This window comes from Mastigoproctus giganteus, chromosome 1 (genome assembly GCF_048544385.1).
Source record: "Mastigoproctus giganteus isolate SK-2022 chromosome 1, ASM4854438v1, whole genome shotgun sequence".
In the NCBI taxonomy this organism is placed as follows: domain Eukaryota; kingdom Metazoa; phylum Arthropoda; class Arachnida; order Uropygi; family Thelyphonidae; genus Mastigoproctus; species Mastigoproctus giganteus.
In genome coordinates, this window is record NC_143575.1 from 230781829 (window position 1) to 230803902 (window position 22074).

Consider the following 22074-nt stretch of genomic DNA (forward strand, 5'->3'; position numbering starts at 1 on the left):
CAAAACTTGGTATTTCATTATTTAATGTAACACTTATTTTCTCTAGCTCTCATATTTTATATTAAAAAGATGATATAGTATCAAAATATTTTTGCTTCTCTGCATAAATATCTTACTGCTTAACTAAAAAGATTTAGATCATCTCCCATTCGGCTTCTACAGCATGATGAAGCTATAGTCAATACAACCAATACTTCAGACATATGTATATTCAGACATCCAGAACACTTCCATTAGATTGCATGGAAAGGAACACAATTTTTAATGCCATATTGTTTCAGAAATTACAACCAGTTAAATCTGATAGAATTTATTGTGAATTTATAGGGAAACTTTTTAACAATACTGTTTAATAACATTACCTCGCTTGAGTAATGTCATTAAGCAGAACCTGATTGCTATACAGTTTAGTTCTGATGGACTCGCATACCAGAATGATGACAATAATAATGGAAAAGGAGTCAATCTTTGAAGATGATTTACCCCACTTTCTATGGTAGTCTTAAGCTATACATTTCCATCATTACCATCTAAACCAGATATTAATGCTCGTTAAAATCAAATTAAAAAAATAACTTATGAAATGATTATTCAATCTCTTAAAATGCAGATTCGCTATCCTTCAGTCAAATGAACCCCAGTGGCACACACACAAAAATAAATTTTAAATCCAATGAGGATAGACTTGCTTTGCATACACTTATAAAAACATGGAAATATGCAGCAAATTCATGACTGAGTCAAGATCAATACAAACAAATTAACTTAGCCTACTGCTTCTAATCACAGAAGGTTCATCATTATCATTTTAACTAGTTTTCCCCAGATTATTCTACTATTTGCAAAACAACTTAGCATTGAACACATCTGGAAAGATCTTTAAATGCTTAAGTTAACTCTATGTAATTTAAAGAGTACTTGTTTGAGATTATTTTCATAAATTAGTGATGTTAAAAACATTACATTCTTCTTTCACACATGAAAAACAATATTCATGAGAAGGAGGAGAGGGAAGAGTTTAAAAAAATAAAAAAACATACCTGGCCCATTCCTTGATCCATAATCTTATTTGTGAGGTATTCAGTCCAACACTCTGTACAAAAACGATGTCCACAAGCTAAACCGGTCATCATCTAAAAAAAAAAAAGTCAAACACATTAACAATATAGACATCTGATCAATAAACAGCACTTAAATTTATCATGGAACTGATAAATGTCAGTTTCATTGACATCTATCTGCAAATCTAAAAGAAATCTGCAACAAACTTGCATTCACACAGCATACCAACCGTCCACCTGCCTGAACAGTTCCTTGTGACATGACCAAGTCTTTGTGATTTGGATGATTGTCACAGTTCATCCATTACCTGTCTCCAATCATCCAAGGTCCAGTGCCAATGTTTTTTTGCCTAGTTTAGGTGTAGAGTCCTGTGTCGTGGTGTTAGCATTAGTAGAGGCATATGATGCAAGAAAGCAGGCTTATGCAGCATCAGCCAAAAAAAAAAAAAAAAAAAACCCATTCCACTTCACCCCTCCGTTCGTTCGAAATACCTGTCCAGCTGAGCCTTAAATTTATTTAGGCTACCAACTTCCACAACGGATGGAAGTCTGTTCCACCAACCAACTACCCACTGGCTAAAGGCAAATTTCCGCACATCTATCCCACATCTGTCTTTCCTCAATTTGAATTTATGCCCTCTCAGGTGATTATTCTGAGCAAGAGGCAGAATCCCATCAGCATTGAGCATGCTCAAACAATTCAAGGCTTTGTACACCTATCAGATCACCTCGCCGGTGCCTAGTCTCCAGACACTGTAATTTGCAAAACGTAAGCCTTTCTTCGTAAGAGCAACCCTTCGTTCCATTCACTAAACTTGTTGCCCTTCTCTGTACTCGTTCCAGCAGCTCTACATCCTTCTTGAAATAAGGCCTCCAGACCTGTATACAGTACTCAAGGTGCGGCCCGACCATTGCCTTATACAAGGGAATAATCACCTCCTTATCCCTGCTAGAAAAATTCCTGTATATCATTGATAAGACACCACGAGCTACTCTTGCAGCCTGTCTGCACTACTCAGAAAACTTCATATCTGCCTGCACAATTACCCCCAGGTCCTTTTCATTCTCTACCACTGTCAGTGTAATACCACAGAGTTGATACGTTGCTCTGGGGTTGCTGTTTCCCCCTATGTAGTACTTTACATTTGTCAATGTTAAACTTCATTTGCCACCTCTCAGCCCATCTGCTCAACCTTTCCAGATCTTGTTGCAGCAGCATAGTGTCAGTAGTGTCCTTAACAACCCTGCCAACCTTTGTATCGTCTGCAAACTTGGACATTAAGCTTGATATACCATCATGAATATTATTTATAAATACAGAAAATAACAATGGACCCAACACTGAACCCTGAGGGACTCCACTAATAACATTAGTCCACGATGAGCAGTGCCATTAATTACCACTCTGTCTTCTGCCACTCAACCATCCCTTTATCCATAGCAACAATTTGCCACCAATGCCACACTACTCCAATTTGTGCAGCAGTCCTCCATGTGCAACAGTATCAAAAGCCTTTCTAAGATCCAAATTATTATTATCTATATGGTGCAACGAAGCCTGAGGCTTATGCTGCACCAGCCAAAAAAAATCCCAAGTTACTCTGAGAGAGAGAGAGAGAGAGAGAGAGAGAGAGAGAGAGAGAGAGAGAGAGAGAGAGAGAGAGAGAGAGAGAGAGAGAGAGAGAGAGAGAGAGAGAGAGAGAGAGAGAGAGAGAGAGAGAGAGAGAGAGAGAGAGAGAGAGAGAAGGGAATCACCAAGAAAGAGAAGAATGATGATATCCAGCTCAGGACCCTGGGTGTGCCAAGCCCATATTCACCAGATGTGAGCCCCTGGGGTTAATATATAATATCAAAGTTATTCCCTGCATCCAATTCTTTTGTGACTACATCATAGTATCCAATCAAATTCATCAGGCAAGACCTTCCCTTAACAAAATCATGTTGTGTCTGAGCTATAACTGAATTCTTGTCAAGATGATCCTGCAGTGCTTCTTTAACCAGTGCTTCCATTAATTTTCCTCGGACAGAAGTTAAACTCACAGGTGTATAATTACTTGTGTCAGCCTTTGATCCTCCTTTGTGAATTAGGGTTACACTTGCACATCTCCAGTCTGTGGGTACCTCCCCTGAGTCCAAGGAAGCTCTCATAATTATGGCTAACGGATTGCTTACTTCCTTTGCTGCCTCCTTTAATATAACTGGATAGATCCCATCCACCCCAGGTGTTTTTCTTGTATTTATCTTCAACAATTTCTCCTCCACTTTACTCTCAATTATTACAAGATCATCTAGCTCACTGCCAGTGTTTACTTCATCTATGGCATTCCCCTTCCTGAATAACTCCTCATGTGTGAATGTAGATGCAAAATATTTATTTAGTTTGTTAGCTACCTGAGCAGGATCATGAACAGTTGAACCATCGATATCAAGTGCCCCAATCTGATTTATCCCCTTCCTTCTAGAGTTTACATAAGTAAAGAACTCCTTGCTGTTTTTCTTTGCATCCCCTGCCAAAGATTTCTCGCAATCTGCCTTTGCCTGCCTAACCTCCTTTGTAACTTGGTTACAGATCAACTTATATCTATCATAGGCTTCTGTGTCACATGTTAATTTATATGTATCCCATGCATTTTTCTTCTCTGCCATATGTCTCATTAGTTCATCTGACATCCATTTAGGCCTGAACCTTGAACAATATTTCTTAGTTGGTACGTAAAGCCTTGTAGCTTCCAAGATAAGTTCTTTGAATGCATCCCATTTTGAGTTTGCTGTTGGTAACATCATCAGTTGGTCCCACTGTATAGAACTTAAATACTGTCTCAGACCATTGTAGTTGCCTTTACGAAAGCAATAACCCTTCCCTTTACCCCTGATGGTAGTTATCTTCTTGAGTAAATTCCACTTCAGCACACTGTGGTCATTGCACCTAGTGGTTCCTGTATCTCCAGATTCTTAATGCATGAAGAATCACTACTGATAATCAAATCAAGAGTATTGCTCCCTCTAGTTGCCTCCCGAACATGCTGATTTAGAAAACAATCATCCAATAAATCCACAAAAGCCTTGCTAGTATGTGAGTGACGAACCCACAAATTCCAGTCAATATCTGGGAAATTAAAATCCCCCATTATAAGACTCTCTGATTTACTGGCCCACTCTATTTCCCTGTACAGTTTCTTATTATACTCAGAGTCATTAGGCCTATAGCACACTCCTACTCTCAATTTTGATCTCCCAATGCTTATGTCACACCAAACTGACTCTACACTGCACTGTCCAGCGATGCCGACTGGCTTCACTTCCTTGGATTTTATGTGTTTCTTAACTAATAGCATAACCCCTCCTCCCTTCCTATCCTGTCTATCATTTCTGTAGACGCTGTACTCCCCAAATTGTTGCAGTTCTGCATTACTTATCTGTGTGACACCACGTCTCTGATATCCCAACAATATCTGCCTTTGATGCTTTGAGCAATACCTCAAATTTATCAAATTTATTTACCAAACTCCTAGCATTGGTGTACATGCAAGTATACATGCACCTGTTCTTTTTCTTAGCTACTCTAACACAACCCATGTGTTTACTTGTACCCCAATGACTCCCAGCAGTCTCTGAAATATCCTGCATCTTATTTTCCAAGCTGCTGCTCATTCCAATAGAAGCAGTGCAAGAATCACTTTCACCTCTGCCAGTGGCTACTGTTAATCTATTAATCCTTGTATCCCCTCAATCTAGCAGTTTTCCGACCCACCTAACACTGCCTCGATAGCACCAGCAAACATTCTTGCACCCTTTCTATTTAAGTGTATCCCATTCCTGTAGAAGCAGTCTCTCCTGTTAACAAGTACAGACCAGGCTGAAAAAAATTCTACCCCTTGAGCCTTGCACAATCTTTCCAGGGCCGAATTGATCAACAGGGCTCTCATCATATACTCCCTCCTATCGTGTCTGGGCAGAATTGCTGACACTTTCAAATTCAACCCTAATTCACAGCTTTTTTCCAACAGTGACCTGTAGTTGTTAGGTAATTCCACTGGTCTCCTACTCTTAATATCATTAGTGCCAACGTGTACAACTATATCACCTTTTGTGCCCTTAAAAGATGATATCCGCTCTACAACGTCATCAACCTTTGCCCCTGGCAGACATACCAGAAATGGGACTCTGGTGGTTCGGTCGGCGGTGCCCACTGCAGCTAATGATTGCCTGATGGTCTTGGTGGAGACAAGCTTCTGGCAACTCCCTCGTTGAAGTCGGCAGTGATTTGTGCTACTGTCGCTCTCTGGTTGGATAAAACAATGTGAGACAGATGTCAACAGCCACGTTCGTCCACCACCTTTCTCTGCCCACAGCGCTGCCACAATGAGATGTTATTCCGGAAATGGTGCATTCCCAATACATCCTTGATACTGTCGAATGGGGATAGTGCAGTTTCTACCTCCGCGATAGTGACCCATGCGTCAGCCACCCATTATCATCCCTCTTTCAAAGTCTGTTAACTCACGACGTTTATCCATACTGATATCAAATTACCATCTACGTGAATACAGTGAACCTATATACTTGCCATACGGTAGGTTCGTCCACCAGCGAGAGAGGTGACAGCATCGTGCTGCCTAGGAATCAGGTATCCCATGAATTCTGTCCTTTCAGTGTACTATACTGTACAAAGTGGGGTATGCTGGAATTACTGGGGAGATTTTAGAGTGGATTAAGAACTAGCTAAGTGAAAGGAAACAAAGGGTAATTATTAACTGGCATTCTTTGGAGTGGATTAATGAGGGATCCCACCCAACTTGTTTCTGATTTTCCTCAATGATACCAATGAGCATACAGGCAAAGTTTTCTGATGATTTAAAAGTAAGTAGGATGGTTAACGTTTGGAATTAGGTTACTTCAGAATTACTTAAGATTGACTATCAAATATGGTCTGAAAGACAGCAACCAAAGTTTAAGTCCTGATAAATATAAGGTTTTTGCATTTCAGGAAAAGAAATTCAAGAGTGAATATAAACTAGGACATATGAAATTAAAGGTAGTACAGAGTGAGAAAGATTTAGAGGCTATGATACAAGCAGATATATGAAGTTTTCCTTGCATTTTAACTATGCTGCCAAGCAGTTACCAGGGTATACTATCAATGATCAATAGAACCTGTACCAGAATGTTATTATTTCACTTTGTAAAATAATGGCTTGATTTCATTCAGAATAATGTATTCAAGTACGGAGGTCCCATTTAAAAAAAGAAAATAACCGCACGCTAAATTGCTTTACTGCTAAAATATTTTTACTGGTGTACTTGTAAATAAACTGAATATGCATCATGTAATTTAGTTTGCCAGAACTGATGACAGTTTTTTTTTTCAGTACATAATTCTTAATAGTGGTTAGATCATTAATGTTTAAGTATTTTGTTAAGAACTTCTAGGGAGGGTCCAAAGTGGGCAACTAGATTGGAAAGGGGGAAGGTTTTGATAATATTGACTACTGAAGCCCTCGGGGGTAGCACAGTTAATAGAATCGCCCGCCACTCCACTCAAGACTCGAGTTTGAATCCCGCTGATGACAGGAGGAATATTTATGGGTATTTTTCACAATGTGGCTGAGTTAGTTGTCAGTAGGAGCATCTGAGAGAAGATGTGGGCTAAACATCCTTGGGGTGGCCTGTTAGAGGTGTTTAAAGCCCTTAAAGGAATAAACATAATACGGTATTTTCACATTGGCAGGTGGAACAATAACTTTAGCCACTGTGCAAAACAAAATTTTGGACAGCACTACAAGATTAGATATCATGAAATTCACTGTTGGCCAGTAGTGTGTTGCTGATCACTGGACAGGAATAAGCTGCCTCTCAATACAGTTGAAATAGAGAATCTGACAGGATTCAAGGCAGAATTGGATTGACACTTTTCAGGAATAGACAAATAGTGAATGATACAAGGATTTTTTGGCTAATGCAAAAAAAAAAAAAAAAAAAAAATCCTGTACTTCCTTTTATCATTTGATCTAACTAGTACTAAAATCCTCACTCCCCAAGGTCACTGAAAGCATGAATACTGAAATCAAATATCAAATGAACACTGTTTTAAATACCTTGGCCATGTCTAAAACCAACAAGAGGGATTTATATCTAAAATTGCAATAGTACAATGGAATAAATGGGATTATCATAAGAAGCTTTGATAATCTCATTAAAACTGCAGCCATTGTATGATATACAGGTAACCCTCGTATAACATGGTAGTTAGATTCCTATAAAATGTCGTGTTGTGCAAAACTGTTATACAGGACTAAGAAAAAGTACAAAAATGGGGGTTACGTTCCAAAAAGCTTACAAAAATACACTATTTCGTTAACAAAACTAATAAAATACACCACTCTAAATTTCATGTATCTTCTGCTCTCTTTAAAAAAAATCAGTAATCTGAGTTTGTTTGCTTTTGTTCGATAAATCTGTGAATTTCATTGTATGGAACTATGCATTTTTGAAGCTCCCTTTTGACCTTCGGGCACCTTTCATTCAAGAATCTGCATTCAAAATATAAGATTCCAATTGCTCGGCTAACTTTATGCCTTTCCGTATGCTTTTTAGTGTAAAATTTGGAAGTTTAGAATTTATCCGTGCTATCATCCTCTATCGCTAAAATCAAATTGATTTGGTTTTACGTCGGATGCCATTTCCATCAAATCCGTTTGCCAGCCTCTTTTTCTACCAGTAATTCTTGAACGCCTTCAGTAATCATAGCTTTTTTTATTTTTTTTAGGAGCATCGACAACTAAGGCCATGTTACTCTGTTTATTGTCTATAAATTGTGTTGATTTTCTGTTTTGCTGGATGAAAAAGCAGAGTTTCCAGGAGAAAACACCATGCTACCCTTGTCCGACTAACTCAGCCACATTGTGAAAAATACCCATAAATATTTTTTTGACTAGCAAGTCAACAGCAGGAATTCAAAAAGAGTGGAAAATGTTGAAAAATTACATCCAACATAATAGCAGGGTTTCCCCCGCACAAAAGCTCAAAAATTTCCTGTTATGCGAAGTTTACCGAAATTCTCTAACTGTGTTAGAGCAAAACGTGTTATATAAGTACCGGTTGTGCGAGGATTGCTGTAATTTATCAATTGTGTTAGAACAAAACTGTGTTGTAGAAGTACCTTGTTATACGGGGGTTGCCTGTATATGTATATACACTGGTGTGCAAAATTTTAGGACCAGTCAGGTTTTCACTGTAGTTTCTCATAGGAGTGGCCTGGATATGGGAAAAGCATACCAAGGGAACCTCATGAGTACAAAATGATGAAGGAAACAACACCAACATAACAACGGAAACAAAACGGTACAGAGGGACTTTATTCAAAAATGGCAACATAGCACTGGCTGCCATGATAAAAATGCATCTCTGCCATGGATGGAACAAAGGGAAGAGGTGGTCCTCAGTAGGAGATATGGCCACCCCTAATGTCGATGCAGGCTTTGAACCACCTGTCCATACTTAGCACAATGTTGTTGATAAGTTCTTGCGGAACATCAACCATTCCTCTGTCAGTGCCATCTTCAGCTGGTGAAGATTTTCTGGTGGGTGTCGACGAGCCGCTATGCATCTCCCCATTGCACCCCATATGTGTTTGATGGGATTTAGATCAGGGGAAACAGGCAAGCCAATCCATATGACCAATATCCTCACTTTCCAAAAGCATATCACAGCTGCAGTGCGATGGGGTGTGGCATTATCATCCATAAACATGACTCAGGGCCAATGGCACCTAGGAACAGATGCACATGGGGAAGGATTACCTCAGTACAGTAGCGTGCACCGATTACAGTACCGTCTTCCAGTATCTGGAGTTGTGTACGTCCATCGAAGATAATGCCTCCCTAGACGAGAACATCTATCTCGACCACCATATCGATCCCTTTCAGTGATGTTTGAGGGGTGATACCATGTGCCAACCTCTTGCCATATTAGCTGACATCCAGAATCGCTAATGAGACTGCATCTACTCTCATCAGTAAAAGTACCTTAAGTTAAAGATTTTGTAGTTGTAACCTTTAGAAATAGTGTTGGTCCTTAAGTTTTGCACGCCAGTGTATATAATGAAGTGCAACATATACATTAAATAAACAATTCAACAAAAGAAAGACACTAAAAAAAAATTTTGGCACACATCCATCCATCATAACATCATACATATGGAAATATCACAAATTTATGAAACACTTCTAAGGAATGCATGATGTTCAATAAGTTGGAACATTACTGTAAATCAAAAGAATTGAAGAAAATATATACAGCAGGCCCTCGTTATAACACGGTTCGCTTTACGCTAATTCGCTATAACACTGTTCTTATAGTATAACACGTATCTGACTGTAACACTGTCACAAATCACTATAACGCTCTTTTACAGATTGCATTTTTGGCATATTTAACGAAATCATCTCATTTGATGAAGTCGATAGCTTGAAAATGAATAGCAAAACAACATTAAGGTGTTTCCCATGCCGACTTGAGAAATTTTTCCACGCTCAGTGAAATTTCTTGCATGCTAATTTAATTGCAGTACAGCGATTTGTTACATAGTTCCAAGATCAACATTTTAAGAAATGATCAAGTATATTGCTTGTAATATTTGCTTTATGTGCATTTATCCGAAGTCTAGTCATCATTCAGTACAGTATTAGACATTGTGCTTAAAGGACAGTTTACTCAAACATTGTATCATAATTAATGCAACCAATGCAGTTACATTTTCGTATAGTTAATAATGGCAGATAAGAATGAAAAAGCAACAACGCCTGGATGCAGTACGAAGGCTACAAATGTAAGAAAAAGACTGAATTTGAAAATTAAATTAGACGTTTTGAAGCGAATCGATTTTGGTCAACTACAAGCAGATGTGTGCCATAATTTAGGGCTGGCACGTTTAACTGTAAGAACAATTATAAAAAATAAAGAATTAATTTTAGCAGCAGGAAAGACAGCTGTTCCACTGCAAGCAACTAGGGCTAGGCCGGCTATTAGGATTGAAATGGAGAGACATTAACTGATTTTATTGAAGATAATATCCAATGCAGAATTCAGTTAAGTTAAATATATAGAGAGAGAGAGAGAGAGAGAGAGAGAGAGAGAGAGAGAGAGAGAGAGAGAGAGAGAGAGAGAGAGAGAGAAGAAATTAGCCTATATGATGATCTGAAGAAAACTCGCCTAAAAAAAATGTGGAACCATTTAAAACTAGTAAGGGCTGGTTGAATAGATTTAAAATCCAAGGAGAAGCCACAAGTGCAGATCAAGGAGCCGAAACTTTCAAGAAAGAACTTGTTAAAATTATTGAAGAGGGGTATTATGTGTTATACTTCAAGTTTTTAACATAGATGAAGCAGGACTTTTTTGGAAACGAATGCCTAAAAGAAGTTTCATATTGAAAGAAGAAAAAAACATGCCAGGTTTCAAAGTGGTGAAGGATCGGTTGACTTTATTGTTGGGTGGCAACACTGCGGGGGATTTAAAATCCCTTTTAGTTTACCAGGAAGAGGGCCAAAGTACAACCCAAAATCGACACATTTTTCATGATTAAATTTATAAATTAAATTAAATCAATTAAAATCACTTTAGATCAATTAAATTCATGATTTTAATTGGAATTAAGTTTAATTTTGATACGCAAGTAGTTACCACATAATTATAGTGATGGTGTACTTATAAACAGCAGAGAAGGCATAATTCAAATAGCAGAAGACTACTATAGAGAATTATACAAGGAGCAGGGGAATGATGCCAGCAGTGGGAAAAATGGATTGCAAAGTAGCAACACATACGACATACCCAATATTCTTCCTGATGAGGTAGAACATTCATTGAAGAAAATCAAGAATCAGAAAGCCCCGGGGGAAGATCAAGTTACTGTAGAGTTGTTAAAATTGGGAGGAAGAGACATAACACAAAAACTGGCAAGGCTCTTCACAAAGTGCATTAGAAAAGGTGTGACGCCTAAGCAGTGGAATACTGCAATCATAGTTTTGCTGCATAAGAAAGGAGATAAATCAGAAATTGGAAATTATAGACCAATTAGCTTGTTATCCCACATCTACAAGTTGTTCACAAGGGTCATTACTAACAGATTAGAAAGAATACTTGATGAGAATCAACCAAAAGAGCAAGCTGGCTTTAGGACAGGATTCTCAACTATGGATCACCTTCATGTAATATCACAGCTAATGGAGAAAGCAAATGAATATAAAACACCATTATGCCTGGCATTTGCAGATTATAAAAAGGCATTTGACTCCATACAGCATAAGGCAATGTTTTGGGCACTGGAAAGACAAGGCATTGATACACCATATATTATGATTTTGAAGAATATATATGAGAGTGCTACCTCCTTTATTAGACTAGACAAAGACAGTAGCAAATTTAAAATTGAGAAAGGAGTTCGACAAGGAGACACAATATCTCCGAAGCTGTTTACTGCTGCCCTTGAGGAAGCTTTCAGAAGATTAGACTGGTTGCAGAAAGGAGTCAAGGTGAACAGAGAGTACCTAAACCATTTACGATTTGCAGATGACATTGTGGTCATAAGCCACGATCCCAAACAATTAGAGGAAAATCTTAATCAGTTATGCACAGTTAGTAAGGATTTTGGACTAAAGATGAATATGGCTAAAACAAAAGTAATGATGAACAAGTATGCCACAGTAAGGGAAATAATGATTGAAGGAGCAGTAATTGAAAAGGCGGAGTCATATACTTATCTGGGACAAGTTATTAGCTGTAATAATGATAAATGGCTGGAAGTCAAGAGAAGAATAAATTTTGGATGGATAGCATTCAGGAAATATAGTCACATACTGAAGAGCAATATCCCAGTTTGTCTGAAACGTAAAATAATGAACCAATGTATACTCCCCACCATGACTTATGGAAGTGAAACTTGGGCACTCACCAAAAGAATGGAAGAGAAGCTGAGAACTATACAGCAAAAAATGGTTGTTGTTTGGTTTTTAGGAGCATTAGCAACTAAGGCCATATTGCTCCAGGATATGCGGCGGTCATTCCTTAACCTTTCCGCATCCTCCGTATTTGGTGGTGACGGGCTCGAACCCCGGTCTAATCAAGAAGCGTGTGCTACGCACTGCTGCTCCTTCCCACCTGGCTACGGAGGCGCCTACAGCAAAAAATGGAACGAATCATATTGGGAATCAGACTGTTAGATAAGAGAAACACATGGATTAGGCAGCAAACTCAAGTAAAGGACATTCTTATCAAAACTAAAGAACTAAAATGGTCTTGGGCAGGACACATAGCTCGAAGACATGATGACAGATGGACTAAGAAAATAACAGAAAGGTATCCAAGAGGAGCTAGAAGAAAACCTGGAAGACAAAGGCGGAGATGGATAGATAAAATTCATGAGTTTGCAGGTAGTAAATGGATGGCCAGTGCTCAAAACAGAAGGAACTGGAAAGTTGCTGGAGAGGCCTTCATCCTGCAGTGGATTGAAAATGGCTGATGATGATATATATGTATGTAATGCAGAATATTTTACATGTACAAATATTTGAATATTAAATATTTTGACCGACATTTGTGCATCTTTTCACTACCGTTTGTTATTGATTAGGAAATATCCTACGGCACCGACCACAACTCACAAATACATATGTTACCTTATGGGAATGTGGCGCTCGCTTAGCACGGATTCACTTAGCGCTCTGTTTTTCCGGAACAAATTATCAGCATTAGGCGGGGGTCACCTGTATTAAGAATAGCATGGAAGCCTATCAAGGCAAGTTGCCGTTTGCAAATTGACAAGGTGGCTAAGCCAATTTAACATAAATTAAGAGTTTCAAAAACATGTACCTGCCTAACCAAAGTGGGAAAAAAAAAAGAATATCAATGCAGTAATGTCTGTTGGTGGGGAGAGCCTATCATCTACAGTGGGCATAAAGATCCTCTGTTTATAATATCTAAAATAAGGCCAGGCCATGAACTGCTTCCATTTTGTGGAAGAAGCCCATGCCTAATTTCTCATTCATTCTAGATGATCATATAAGTGGATTTTTCAATCCTTACTAATAAAACGAAGCCATAATTTTTGTAAAATGGCAATTTGGATTCAAGGATCTAATCATTAATTCCACTATAATTCTTTTAGCTAAATAGAACATGAGAATTATCTCTTTGCATTCTGAAAGCTGCTGACAGTTTTTTGCAGAAGATTAAATAAAGAAATTGAGGGTGGTGGTGGCAGTGATTTCTACTATTATGATTCAAATTCGGTTGTAGAATCTTAGTAATAAGATCTGGTCTTATTATAAAATTACACTTTATACATCATAATGTTATCTTTATTATGAAGATTGCTGATCATGAAGAATAAGATTTTAGGGAAAAAATCTTATAACCACTCTTGTCATATGAGGGTGATGAATCAGTATTAATACTACCAGTAGATAACATCCATCCACCCCTTTAGCAATCCATAGAGCCACGATTCATCAGTTGCTTGTTGGTTTTCCTACAGTTGCAATTATGTCAAAGAGGAACTGCAAGCAAAGCGTTTCCACACCTTCACGTGATCTGCAGCCGTGTTGACAGTCCTCTGTTATGGTACAGTTAAATCCAGACCTCTCCATTCATCTGGAGAGGTCTGGATTTGAATCCCATCAGTGGCTGAAGAATTTCCAGAGGCCTCTGCAACTGGGACTGATCTCAGGCAGAGGGAGCAGGTATTTCACCAGAAGTTATTACTAGTTTTTTCTCAAAAGTTATTCTGAAATTTTTTCAGGCTGCACAACATGAAAACTGACCCACTAACACATACCTGTACAGACACAATGGCGCAATACAGCCTAAGTTGCCGATATGCCTAAAAAATAACAAACAATAAACAACCATGCTGACATTTGCTGAACCAAAGTTTCTGTGGGGTAACCTGTCTTTTCTTATAGACAACAGCAGCCATTCATTCATATTCTCTAGATGCTGCAATCAAGACAAAAATATGGTAACAGCATGATATTCCTACTTGTTGATGTTTCATTATAGTGTTATAATGTAACATAAATAAAAAAATTTTTAAAAATAAATATTTTATTATTTAAGAAATTTTGTACATATTTGAGAGGCATGTAGGTATTAAAATCACATGCAATCCAAATGCAAAGCTTTTTGAATGCTTTCACTGTGCTCTTTAACAGTAATTTACACAAAGAGTAGAAAAAAATTATGCAAAAAAAAAATTCTACTTCTAAGAAATTAATCACTCACAGTGTATGGAAGCTCCCTGAGACAAATTTCACATTCTTCTAATCCTGGTGCTCCAGAACGAGAAGTAGTCTATTAATAAATCAAAAATATAAAAACATACTGACAGGTTAAAAAACTTTCTTTGTGGCAATTTCATTCATGAAACATTACAAAACCTATGGCACTCTAAAATCACAGATAGACTAGGATCAGAAAGAAAGAAAAAAACTAAACACTTGACTTGAATTTCTGAAAATTATAATTTGAGAAATACATAAAAAAGCTGCTCCAAAGAACATAGGCAGAATAAAAAACAAATAGACTGAAAAATAACAAACATTAGTATGATTAGTTAGGTATTGAATAAATACAGGCCAGCTGCTAAACAAGTTCTAACACTTCTTCATAAGTGGGAGGATGTTGACTTGATCCTGTAGGCATAGTGAATCAATTTTAGTGATTCACAAAAAAGTTGAATGTTTCACAGAAACTTTCCTCTCCACATCTACAGTATTCCGCTACTATTGGTTTATATTGTTTATACTGGCATTTCATGGCCTTGGTTTCCTTAGTATAAAATCTAAAACAAACAGTTTACATTGGACCACCTGAACAGATTGTGTAGCAGTTAAAAAAAAAAAAGGGGGGGGGGGAAACAGTTAAAATACAATGCTGGTTAATATAGAGTTGTACACTTCAGTAATGGTAATCACAGATCAATCTATTACTTTGACAATGATAAACTTAAGGTACCTGACATGGGGGGGGGAATCAGGAAGTAAATCACTAAATTTATTCACTATCCACTTCCAACAACAATAAATGGAAGCTTGTTCCAGCAATCAACCACCTGTTGGCTGAAGGCAAACTTTAGACCATCTCTTCTGCAATCATCCTTACCCCATATGAAACAGTGCAACCTCAACATAACATGGGTGTCAGGAGACAACTTTAATACCCTTTTTTTTAACCAGTTTTTTAACATAAATGCACTTTAACTTAATTATTAATGGTTATTTCATTTCCTTTAAATTCTACTAATACACAATGCTGTTGCAGACTTACATTTTACACATCTGTTCTGAAATAATTGCGTAATTTAGTTTGCCAGAACTGATGACAGTCCTTTTTCAGTACATAATTCTAAATAGTGTTCAGATGCAATAAATAAAGGTTTTCACTATCACTCTGATGTTCTAACCAACACCATCACCTCATTAATGTTTTCAAGTTTGTCAAATCAAAATTGAAAACAATTCCTCCTCAGTTAGGTAACACACAACCAGACTCCCCATCCACCTCAATCCAAGTAGCCAAGTAATTTGCTCCAAGACTGCCACCAAGTACATTACAAGCAATCTTTGCTTCTTGTTCTGAAAATGCTGCTTGTTCAAGGTAATTATTAGTGCAACAATAACCTCAACAGCAGTTTTCAGTTGCTGTTGAGATTACTTTCTCCCGCACTAATCTAATATTGCATGCAATGTCTTTCATTGTTAATGTTTCAGAAATTCTAGAACTTGATTTTCTGAGTTGACAATGCCAGCAAGTAGCTCACCACAATAGTAGGCTCTGAAGGTTTGATTATTATTATATATATATATTTTTTTTTTTTTTTTCCTGATCATTCTTTGGCAGAAATGAGACTCTCACCTTGCCATCTTTTGATTTCGGGATATCAGCTGAAGGACGAGCAGTGATCAAACAGTAATGGAGACTTTTCTTCAAGTTTTTTGGAAAGCAAGTGATGTCTCACTGATGATACAAACTCACTTTCAAACCATGAGGCAAAAATATCGCACATCATCAAAGCATTCGAGTTATTTTTAAAAATCACACACATTATATGTTGACATGCTAAAAACACCGGGGACTTCCGACTTTTACCAATGCACAATGGTTTTAGCTTGTGATTTCCAGTCTTATTTGTGCACAGTAATACAGTAATTCTCTTTGTATGTTTCATGCCTGCTTTTTTTGGGTGCCTCTTTAATATCCAGTGACTTGTCAGAGAGAAGTTTCGAGTACAGCACTGTTCATCAGTGAATTCACCACCTTGAATTGCATTATGCAGAAATTCAGGAAACATATCTGCTGCCGTAATGTCACCAGGTGCAGATTTGCCTACAAGGCTAACCTGGAATACCACAAGAAGAGCCTTGCCGGCCGGGCTAGCCGAGTGGGTAAAGTACCTGCCCGGCAACCCAAAGGTCGCGGGTTCGATTCCTGCCTCGGGGTTGGATCAAAGTACTGCAAAAACCTTGGGAGGTGCAATATGGCCACAGAAGCCGATGCGCCAACAACTACCAAATCAAAAAAAAAAAAAAAAAAAAAAAGAAGAGCCTTCCATCTCTAAAGCCACCCTTCAGAAGCTTATGATATTCAAGTGCCTGTGCTTTCAAAATTACCCCATTTACTGGTACTCTTTCACTATGGTTCTGTAGAAACCACTTGTATAAGTATTGGTTCACATCACTATTTTCACAAAGTCTAGTTTTCTTTCTTGGAGGCCTACTTCATTTTCTATGGAGTCTACGAATGAATGCTCATTCATTTGTAGAGCCCATAGAAGACGTAGCAGAACAATTCTGCAGTTTATTCCTCCTGGATTTCCACACTCACCAAAAATACTGCATTTTGTTTTGCTCTTGTAGCTCTAACTTTTCATCAACTGTACAATTTTTTGCCCTTTTGGTGACCATTACTTCAGTTCTACTGATTTACTAATATTTACTGTGTATTCATTAGTGATGCCATAGAATTTACCATGTTTTGAGAAAACTAAACGAAACCTGTCAGTTCATGTATATTTTTAGGATAACAAAAACTGCTAAGGGGTTAGCCCTTAGCAGTTTTTGTTATCCCAAGTGTAACTTCTAGTTGAAAAAAGGATGTCATGTGCTGTTATTTACAAAAATTTACTTTGTAACTGAATGCAATGCACTTGCAAAATGGTAGCTGTTTGTAATTACCATTCCACTGATATATACTATTTTATTGAATCTCTAGCTGAGGGGAGAAACTGTGTCTACATTAATTTGTCTCTGATAGTCCTGTTTACAAAAATTACTCTGAAACTGAATATATCGAAGTGAATATAGTAGCTAATTTCCCCTCTTGGAAATATGGTGGTAGGATGTACAGTAGATACAAGTACATATAGTAGCTAAGAATAGAAACAGGTGCAGGTATACATGTGTGTACACCAATGCTAGGAGTTTAGTAAATAAATTTGATGAATTTGAGGTATTGCTCAAAACATCAAAGGCAGATATTGTTGGGATATCAGAGATGTGGTGTCACACAGATATAAGGGATGCAGAACTGCAATTTGGGGAGTACAACGTCTACAGAAAGGATAGACAGGATAGGAAGGGGGGAGGGGTTATGCTATTAGTTAAGAAACACATAAAAACCAAGGAAGTGAAGCCAGTCGACATCGCTGGACAGTGCAGTGTTGAGTCAGTTTGGTGTGACATAAGCATTGGGAGATCAAAATTGAGAGTAGGAGTGTGCTATAGGCCTAATGACTCTGATGAGTATAATAAGGAACTGTACAGGGAAATAGAGTGGGCCAGTAAATCAGAGAGTCTTATAATGGGAGATTTTAATTTCCCAGATATTGACTGGAATTTGGGGGCTGGTTACTCACGCACTAGCAGGGCTTTTGTGGATTTATTGGATGATTGTTTTCTACATCAGCATGTTCGGGAGGCAACTAGAGGGAGCAATACTCTTGATTTGATTATCAGCAGTGATTCTTCATGCAATAAGAATCTGCAGATAAATGAACCACTAGGTGGCAGTGATCACAGTGTGCTGAAGTGGGATTTACTCAAAGAGGTAACTACCATTAGGGGTAAAGGGAAGGGTTAATGCTTCCGTAAAGGCGACTACGATGGACTGAGACAGTATTTAAGTTCTATACAGTGGGACCAACTGACGATGTTACCAACAGCAAATTCAAAATGGGAAGCATTCAAAGAACTTATCTTGGAAGCTACTAGGCTTTACATACTAACTAAGAAATATTGTTCAAGGTTTAGGCCAAAATGGATGTCAGATGAACTAATGAGGCATATGGCAGAGAAGAAAAATGCATGGGATACATACAAATTAACACATGACACAGAAGCCTATGATAGATACAAGTTGATATGCAACCAAGTTACAAAGGAGGTTAGGCAGGCGAAGGCAGATTACGAGAAATCCTTGGCAAGGGATGCAAAGAAAAACAGCAAAGAGTTCTTTACTTATATAAACTCTAGAAGGAAGGGGATGAATCAGATTGGTCCACTTGATATTGATGGGTCAACTGTTGATGATCCTGCTCAGGTAGCTAACAAACTAAATGAATATTTTGCATCGACATTCACACACGAGGAGTTATTCAGCGAGGGGAATGCCAGAGGTGTATTCAACTCTAGCAGTAAGCTACAGAATCTTGAAATAACTGGGAGTAAGTGGAGGACAAACTGTTGAAGATAAACACAAGAAAGGCACCCAGGGTGGATGGGATCTATCCAGTTATATTAAAGAAAGCAGCAAAGGAAGTAAGCAAACCCTTAGCCATAATTATGAGAGCTTCCTTGGACTCAGGGGAGGTACCCATTAGTCTTTGTGACTTTGTGACAAAGACTAATGGGTCTTTGTGACTTTGTGACCCCAATTCACAAAGGAGGATCAAAGGCTGACAAGTAATTATAGACCTGTGAGCCTAACTTCTGTTCCAGGAAAATTAATGGAGGCACTGGTTAAAGAAGCACTGCAGGATCATTTAGACAAGACTTCAGTTATAGCTCAGACACAGCATGGTTTTGTTAAGGGGAAGTCTTGCCTGACCAACTTGATTGGATACTATGATGCAGTCACAAAAGAACTGGATGCAGGGAATAACTTTGATATTATATACTTGGATCTTAGAAAGGCTTTTGATACTGTTGAACATGGAAGACTGCTACACAAATTGGAGCAGTGTGACATTGGAGGCAAATTGCTGCTATGGATAAAGGGGTGGTTGAGGGGGAGAAAATAGAGAGTGGTAATCAATGGACACTGCTCATCGTGGACTAATGTTATTAGTGGAGTCCCTCGGGGCTCAGTGTTGGGTCCATTATTGTTTTCTGTATTTATAAATGATATTGATGATGGTATATCAAGCTTAATGTCCAAGTTTGCAGACGATACAAAGGTTGGCAGGGTAGTCAAGGACACTACTGACACTATGCTACTGCAACAGGATCTGGAAAGGTTGAGCAGATGGGCTGAGAGGTGGCAAATGAAGTTTAACATTGACAAATGTAAAGTACTACACATGGGAAACAGCAACCCCAGAGCAACGTATCAACTCTGTGGTACTACACTGACAGTGGTAGAGAATGAAAGGGACTTGGGGGTGGTTGTGCAGGCAGATATGAAGTTCTCTGAGCAGTGCAGACAGGCTGCAAGAGTAGCTCATGGAGTATTGTCAATGATATACAGGAATTTTTCCAGCAGGGATAAGGAGGTGATTATTCCATTGTATAAGGCAATGGTCAGGCCACACCTAGAGTACTGTATACAGGTCTGGAGGCCTCGTTTCAAGAAGGATGTAGAGCTGCTGGAATGAGTACAGAGAAGGGCAACAAGATTAGTGAATGGAACAAAGGGGTGCTCTTACGAAGAAAGGCTTAAGTTTTGCAAATTACAGTGTCTGGAGACTAGGCACCAGCGAGGTGATCTGATAGAGGTGTATAAAGCCTTGAATGGTTTAAGCATGCTCAATGCTGATGGGATTCTTCCTCTAGCTCAGAAAAATCACCTGAGAGGGCATAAATTCAAATTGAGGAAAGACAGATGTAGGATAGACGTGAGGAAATTTGCCTTTAGCCAGCCGGTGGTTGGTTGCTGGAATAGACTTCCATCCCTTGTGGTGGAGGTTGATAGCCTAAATAAGTTTAAGGCTCAGCTGGACAGGTATTTTGAACGAACAGAGGGGTGAAGTGGAAGTGGGTTTTTTTTTTTTTTTTTTTGGCTGATGCTGCATAAGCTTGCTTTCTTGCATCAAATGTCTCTATTAATGCTAATGCTAATATAGTATTCACTTTTTCCAGTTTCCAATATGAAATTGTTAGTTCTTTGAACACTATTTTTTTTCATAATTCGTTTTAGGGGGCCTGATCATATCTGTGACAAATCCAAAAGTGTGGTATAAAGAGGGATGATATATGGAGGTTGCACTGTACTAAGTTTTCGGAACAATGCAAGATAAGCCACCAGAACAGTACATTGGTTTCTGTACTGTTCTGAAAGAGGGACAAGACATAATTATGCTATTGTTCAACATTGGTGACAATTGGTTCAAAAGGTGACACAAGTAATTACAGACCTGTTAACTTGTGTTCCGGGGAAAATAATGGAATCACTAGTTAAAGAAGCATTGCAGGATCATCTAGACAAGACTGTAGTTCAGACACAGCATGGGTTTGTTAAAGGGAGGTCTTGTCTGACCAATTTGATTGGATACTATGATGTGGTCACAAAGGAACTGAATGCCAAAAATAATTTCGATATCATATACTTGGATTTCAGGAAAGCTTTTGATACTGTTGCACATGGAAGACTGCTGTACAAATTGGAGAGGTATGGTATTAAGGGTAAGTTGTTACAATGGATAAAGGGATGGTTGAGTGGGAGACAACAGAGAGTGGTAATCAATAGACCAGAAATATGCTCTTTGTGGACAAATGTTATTAGTGGAGTTCCCCAGGGTTTGGTGTTGAGCCCATTATTGTTTTGTATATTTATCAATGATATTGATGAAGGTATGTCAGGTTTAATGTCCAAGTTTGCAGATGATACAAAAGGTTGGTAGGGTTGTTAACGACAGTAAAGACAGTATGCTACTCCAACTGGATCTAGATAAGTTGGGAAAATGGACTGAGAACTGGCACCTGAAGTTTAACATTGACAAATGCAAGTACTACATATGGGTAGCAATAACCGAAGAGAAATGTACCAACTGTGTGGCACTACACTCAGGGAAGTGGAAAGTGAAAAAGACCTGGGGTAATTGTGCAGTCAAATATGAAGTTCCCTGAGCAGTGCAGATGGGCTGCCAGGGCAGGTCATGGAGTCTTGTCAAGGATATATAGGAATTTTGCTAGCAGGGACAGGGAGGTGATTATCTCGTTATACAAGGCAATGGTCAGGCCACACCTAAAGTATATAGTAGTCTACTCCCGAGGAACCATGTGCCAAGTGCTATGGATCTGCTATTTAAGGATGTGCCACACAGCAGAAATATGCTGTTGAGAAAGGGGATCGCTATCCCCGAAAGCTACAGTTGTTATGGTATTTTATTAATTGTTTTTATCGCTTTTACCATCATATTTTATATTTTCGTATTTTATTGTAAATTAAATCACATCAGTTTTAGACTACTATATATTTTATTTTATTATATTATATTTTATTTCATTCGCTCGTATTTTATTTTATTGTTTTAGTTGCAGGATTGGAATTTGTTTATTTGAATACCGGCTGGTGTAAAGTCTAATTGTTCAATATGAATTGTCCCAGCCTTGTAGGCCTATTTAGAGACACACCTAAAGTACTGTGTAAAGGTCTGGAGGCATCATTTTAGGAAAGATGTAGAGTTACTAGAACGAGTACAAAGAAGGGCAACAAGACTGGTGAGGGGAACAAAGGGGTGCTCTTACAAAGAAAGGCTTAAGTTCTGCAAATTGCAGAACCTGGAGAGTAGGCACCTGCGAGGTGA

General features: G+C 38.3%; 1 protein-coding gene across 4 annotated transcripts in view; it reads right to left on the reverse strand.

Moving 5' to 3' along the window:
• The window catches only part of LOC150091589 (E3 ubiquitin-protein ligase arih1-like), a 268953-nt gene that overhangs the window by 187103 nt on the left and 59776 nt on the right, over positions 1 to 22074 (reverse strand). The window contains exons 4-6 of one of the 4 annotated variants that reach the window (XM_090384752.1): positions 16465 to 16473; positions 14337 to 14386; positions 1041 to 1133 (exon numbers count right to left, since the gene is read on the reverse strand). In XM_090384752.1, coding sequence (XP_090240878.1) covers positions 1041 to 1133; positions 14337 to 14386; positions 16465 to 16473 — 152 coding nt within the window. Of the gene's footprint in view, positions 1 to 1040; positions 1134 to 14336; positions 14406 to 16464; positions 16474 to 21241; positions 21248 to 22074 lie in introns of all 4 variants that reach the window. The other 3 variants (XM_090384760.1, XM_090384745.1, XM_090384767.1) reach the window with 3 other exon arrangements.